Source organism: Elephantulus edwardii, unplaced genomic scaffold, assembly GCF_000299155.1.
Source record: "Elephantulus edwardii isolate Elephantulus edwardi_28Jun2011 unplaced genomic scaffold, EleEdw1.0 scaffold00045, whole genome shotgun sequence".
Taxonomy (NCBI): Eukaryota; Metazoa; Chordata; class Mammalia; order Macroscelidea; family Macroscelididae; genus Elephantulus; species Elephantulus edwardii.
The window spans coordinates 13,344,640-13,350,639 of record NW_006399795.1 but is presented as its reverse complement, the minus strand read 5'-3'; the positions used below and the strand labels follow the sequence as shown (position 1 = coordinate 13,350,639).

The window sequence follows — 6,000 nt, the reverse complement described above, 5'->3', positions numbered from 1 at the left end:
ACGAGCCAGGACAGTCAGCCCAGCAGCTGAGAAAGGTGGAGGCCATGCCTGCGCCTCGGCCATCTCTTGATATGCTGTTCCTGCCTGTCAGCTGCCCGAGGGAGCTTCCTGTGCTCTTGTCAGAAGGCGTGAGAAGTCAGGAACCTGGAAGGTGAGAGAAACAGTGTGGCTCGGTGCTCGGGGTGAAGGCTCTTTGGTCAGTCTATTCCCGACGCTTAACAGAAGCCTAGTGCTGAAAACAGAGAAGTGCTCGGGCCGTGAGCTGGCAGTGGGTCAGAGCCAGTCCAAAAAGTCGGTGGAGGAGGACCGGGTCAGAACCAGGGAGCTGGCCCAGCCATGCATGTCGGCAGGAGCTGGGACGGCGGCATCACCGCTTTGTGTACGTCCTGTTGGAGCCTTTACTCAGGCCTCCCCTCAGCGTGGGGATCTTGCTGCCAGCCTTCAAACCCGAGGTGCCTGTTCTAGTCATTGTTTTACCTGCAGTGAAGACACAGACACATAAAACACAGGCCCCAAGTTAGAAGGGAGACACAGGATCCCGGAACAGAGAAGTGGGGATGAGCTGTGGGTCAGGGCACAGAGAGGGCAGAGATGGTCCCTATCACTGTCTGCAGGGGTCTGATGATGGCATTTGTCTGGGTCAGCACCGTGGACAACAGCAGCTTGCTCCGGCGGCAGCAGGCTGAGAGAGGTGTGTGTGTGTGTGTGTGTGTGTGTGTGTTGTGTGTGAGGGATGGTGGTCTGGCCTGCAGCTACAAGCCAAGCGCTCGGTATGACACCTGTCAGGGGCCCAGAAGAAGTGGGACCGAGGCAGCTCCCCATCCAGGCACCCCAGAACTGCACTCCAGAAAGCAAGGAAGGGAACAGCCTAGACATGAGTTTCCACTCTGCGTCTTTGTTGTTGTGTACTGTCAAGTCAGAGCTGACTCATAGCTGACCCTCTGGCGGGCTTTAGGGGCAGTTTAATCACACAGGAGGAGACTGTGCATCTTTCTCCTGTGGAGCAGTTGCTGATTTCAAACTGTGTGCCTTTGGGACTGCAGCACAGCTTCTTACCACGAGGCCACCAGCACTCTGCGCCTCTATCTTTACCACATTAGATCGGCACCATTCCTAAGATCAAGTTAGGTCTCCAGCATCTTCTGATTAAGAAAAATTTTGTTAATGGAACATACAACACTGTTTATAAGGTGTCCACGTGGCAAGAAGCTGTGTTGCAATCCTGAAAGTACGTGGTTTGAGGCCATAAGCTGCTTCGTGGGAAGACGGGCAATCTCCTGTGTGAGTAACTGCCTCTGAGAACCTGCCAGAGGGTCAGTTCCCACTCTCTGGTACACAACAACAAATCTGACATAAAATAGCTACTTCTGCTAACTTACGTCAGATTTAGGGTACCGTATGAGGGTATAATACCATTTCAGACAGGTGGTGCCTTATCCCCAGGCAACTCCAACTGATGTTCCTCAATGCTGAGGAATCTTTCATATGAAGACACTGAGATAGGAGTGTACCCTGGTGGAGTGCCACCCAACAATGGCCCAAAGCCTCTGAGAGAGTGGCTGCATCTCGAGAACGTGGTCGCACGTGGAAGGCCTTACCTGGCAGCAGCCCCTGCACTCTGTGCAGGATGTGTGTCTTCCGCAGGTTCATGGTGCAGCCGGCGGGACCCATGAGATGACCCTTCCAGGCCTGCAGGGGGAGGAAAGGCCGAAGGCATGTGGTCAGGCCACAGAGCTCCCACAGCATCGAGGACAACGACAGCTAAAGCTGAAAACGAGGGCACCTCTGGCCACAGTGCAGATGCGTCAGGGATTCTACACCAGCCCCCACAGTCTGCACATTAGCATTTAACTGCAGTTCTTTTTACTCTTTTGCATAACTTGTTACATTCTGGAACTTTCCAGAGAGGGAAATGGATATATATGAATTGGACAGCTGGAGAGACAGAGGAGGACAAGCAGGAGGAGAGCCTGCACGGCCTGTGCGTGAGCTGCGGGCTTTCCCGGGCCAGCAGGATGCAGGGCTACCCTGCCGACTCCATGTCCAGGACGGCCTGGACACACGGAGCTGTGCAGATGCGGTAAGCAGACTGCAGGTGACCGCGGGTAAGTGGGGTGTGTGTGCAGTGGGCAGGCCCCACAGGGGCTCAGCACGCGATGTCTGGCACATCTGGGCATCTCTGGCTAGTCATGTTAGCCAGGGAGCCACATTACCATCTCGAAGCTGCTGACTCCCTCTGGTATGCCCTCGCCCCAGTGTCAGCTAACGGCCCGTGGGGGTGGAGGGGTGGGGGTGGGAGACCTCACACTCTCCTCACTAAGCTGCTGAACCATGGTGTGGGAAGGCAGTGGAGTCCTGGATTAGATAAGAAATAGAATTTTCAGACTGAACTGGGCTAGGTTTATTAATCAAAAGGGACCAGAGTGTTCTAGAATCTAGTCAATCTCCATTTGTTGCTGTTGTGCTAATTCTGAGCCCCCAGAACAGGGAGAACTGGCTCTTAGGGTCTCCAGGGCCGCAGGTCTTCATGGAAGCCGCTGCTTCTTCTTCCTCATGGGGCCGCAACTACCAGCCTCTCCGTCAGCAGCCGTGTGCGTAAGCACTGCACCACCAAGGTGCCTCAAGATGTCGGCTGCCGAGGGCCTCTGACCACGACCCAGTGACCCCACGAAGCACAGCCCCGAACGCTGCCATCCTGTACCATCCTCACCAGATGACACGTGTGAGCCCACCGTTACGGTCACTGTGCAATCAATCTCACTGAGGGTCTTCCTCTCTTCCTCTGACCTCCCACCTTTCCCAGCCTGGTCCCTCCTGAGAACATGCCCAAACTAGGTGAGCCAGGGTTCCCACAAACAGGTAAAAGCAGGGGCTAGAGAAAGAGAAAACCATTTCATGTCTTTATCCCAGGGTGTTCAGCCTCCTTAAATGAACCATTCATAAATGCTCCAGCAAGACATCACGTGATGATACAGGACACGAGAATGAACACTGACGAATCTCAGCTATTCCCTCCAAACACTGCACTACTGGGTACCTGAGACGTTGGGCTTTGGAGTCCAGTAGCCCTGTCATCACTGTCACTATTTTTATAACACAACAGTTTATTATTATCAAGTCACCACTGTCCAGGGTCAGGCCCCTTACCTCTTCTCCAGGTGAGAAGTTCTCATGGCACAAAGGACACCTGTTCGCCAGTTTCTCTGACTTGGCAGCTGAAATGATTTAGTAAAACAAAGTCAGTGACTCCAATGACAGGAGTCAGCCCGTGAAGAGAGGGAGTGTGGCAGCACCCAGGGATACTTCAGCCCCCAGGGTGTGTGGAGACCCGCTCAGGAGGCCCACGGCTCAACAGGCCCAGCGCCTCGGCAGGCCCAGCGCCCTGGCAGGCCCAGTGCCCGGGCAGGCCCACCAGCTGTGCAGAGGGCGCCTGGGGACACACTCACGATTGCACTCTTTGGTCTTGATGTGGCGGGGCAGCTCCTCCTTGAGCACCGCCTCGCTGCAGCGGTAGCACTTTCCAAAGCCATCCTTCTTGTCACATTCCGTCAGCAGGTGCTCTGTCAGGCTGGCTATCTCTACCACCTGGGCCAAAACATAGGTGGGGAAGCTGCTGAGACCCTGGTGGGCTTCCTGCCACATTGGCTGATGGGTGCAGGGTGCAGAACCTCCAGAAAAGGCTCCGGGGGCAACAGCGGCGTTGGGGAGCACAGGCATCTTTCCTCTCTGAAGCTCACACACACGGAGCTTCTGGAGCATCCACTGTGCTGTGCAGACACCTCTCAGATCCTTCGCTTCATCTTACCCGGGCAGCACGTCAAAGCCATTGTGCAGAGGTGGGGAGTGGGTGCTAAGGGTAATCTGAATGTGGCACTTGGATTAGAAGGCAAAATAGCTGTGGTTAATTGTGTGGCCCTGGGTTTAAATCCTGTCTACTTTTTTATGCCGAAGAACATGCACAGAAATAGAATCATAAGATAGCAAACGATCTCTTGCTCTACACACAGCTCTGTCTGGAAGGCCCCTGCATACCCTGCAAAGCACTCCTCCGCCTTGGGACTTTGCACGCTGCTCAAGGGAACACTGGGCCTTGTTCTGGGCCATTACACAGGGGCCAGAGTCCGCCCTGCCAGGTGGAGGGACAGCTGCGGTGGGAGGAGGATCAGCTGAGTTAAACCCCCTCTGAAGGCTGAGTGGGCCCAAGACAAGCGTGCTCTCCTCTGTTCCTAAAGAGAAGGCCTTTCACATCAGAGGGGCTTTAAAATTTGGCATAGGGAAAAGTTTCAGAAACGGCACAGAGAACACAAACCATGAAAGGTGGCCAGCATGAAAAAGGAAAACTTCTGCAATTAAAAGACACAGTTAAGCAAGCTGATAATGCAACACACAGAATGAGAGAAGACTGTCAAAATACGTATCACTGGTCAGTAAAACCAGCCACCATAGAGTCAGTTCCCACTCATGGTGACCCCACACGTCAGCGCAGAACGGGGCTCCACAGGGTTTTCAACGGCTGATTTTTCAGAAGTAGACTGGCAGGACTTTCTTCTGAGGGCCCTCTGGGTGAACTCACCCACCGACCTTTTGGGTAGCAGCTAAGCATATTATCTTTTTGGAACAACCAAATACTCCATTTAACTTAAAAAAACCCAACTCTTGTCTAGATGCATAAACAAAGAATTACTACAGCTCAATGAGGAATGGGGAGCTCTGGTGGCCTGGTGGTAAGAATCTGCATTGCAATCCCAAAGGCATGAGGTTCAAATCCATGAGCTTGCTCTGTGGGAGAGGCAATCTCTGCCCATGTGATTTACTGTCTCTGAAAACTCAGTGGAGGGTCAGCTATAAGTCGGTTCCAACTCGATGGCACACAGCAACAAGAAGAAAAAGATTGTCTGCCTAGTTAAAATTAAAAAAGTACCTCACAAAGTCAAACAGACAGGTGTGTGAGCTGCCCAGCCATCAGGGAAAGGCAAACTACAAATAGCCACGATGCCACGAGGCACCCAGGAAAACCTGAACCCCATGGCATCAGGTGGCATTAAACACCTACCAAACCCCTCAAATTCTGACTCAGGACTCACATACTGCCGTCAGGTCGATTCTGACTCATGACGAACCTCTACCACATTTCTGAGGCTGGAAATTGTTACAGGAAGTGTTGGGCCCGGGCAAGGAGGCCAGGACAGGAAGAGAGTGCCCATCTTTTTCCCATAGAGTTACTGATGGACTTGAACTACACCCTTTTGGATTAAGTGCCAGATATGTAACACGTCACACCACCAGAGTTTCGTAAGCACCCAGCAGAACGTCCACAGAAGACTGGCCGGGCCAAGTGGGAGTGAGGAGGGGGAGCAGCGGCGGGGGTGTGAGCTGGTCCCCCGCTCTGGGTGACCCCGTGGAGCATTAGCTCTGAAGCTGAGCACCTCAACACCCAGCAATTTCACTCCACGTCAGTGGCTCGCGTACTTCCACGTGCCCCACAAGAACACACAGAGCACGTGTGGCAGAATGAAAGAAGCCCCACTGGAAAGAACCTGAATTCTGTAAACAGGATGGATGAGTGAATTGTGACACTGTCAAAGGAGGGAAGACTGGAAAGTAGGAAAATAAACCATATACAGTCTAATAATTACATTGTGGACGATTTTTAAATATAAAGCTCAAAGAGCAAAAAGCACAGATGCGTGATGTCAGAAATCAGGACAGTGATGACTTTGAGGGGGGACTGAGGTGAGCGGGGCGTCATTTCTGGGTGGTATAAACACTTAGAAGCTCAGCTGACAATGGTGAGGAACAGCTGTTGGAATCCATGCACAGGTGCCTAGGAAGAAAAGCCTGGTGATGTGCCACTCAAGAGTCCCGCGTAAAAGTACCACTCAAAGTACCCTGACACGTATGTGAGAGCCATGAGTCGGAGTCAACTAGAGGGCAACTAGTTCGGTTTTTGTCCAAGGGTCTTTCTGGACCTGAGTGGTGGGTACACAAGTGTTTCTGTGA

The 6,000-nt window shown here is 52.9% G+C and overlaps 1 protein-coding gene across 1 annotated transcript in view; it reads right to left on the bottom strand.

Annotated features, from left to right (window-relative positions):
* Positions 1-367: 367 nt before the first annotated feature.
* Positions 368-6,000, bottom strand: part of CEP104 (centrosomal protein 104kDa) — a 52,778-nt gene continuing 47,145 nt past the window's right edge. Inside the window, exons 18-21 of the mRNA XM_006885805.1 lie at positions 3,447-3,585; positions 3,148-3,215; positions 1,599-1,689; positions 368-477 (exon numbers count right to left, since the gene is read on the bottom strand). Of these exons, the coding sequence (XP_006885867.1) occupies positions 368-477; positions 1,599-1,689; positions 3,148-3,215; positions 3,447-3,585 (408 nt within the window). The remainder of the gene's footprint in view (positions 478-1,598; positions 1,690-3,147; positions 3,216-3,446; positions 3,586-6,000) is intronic.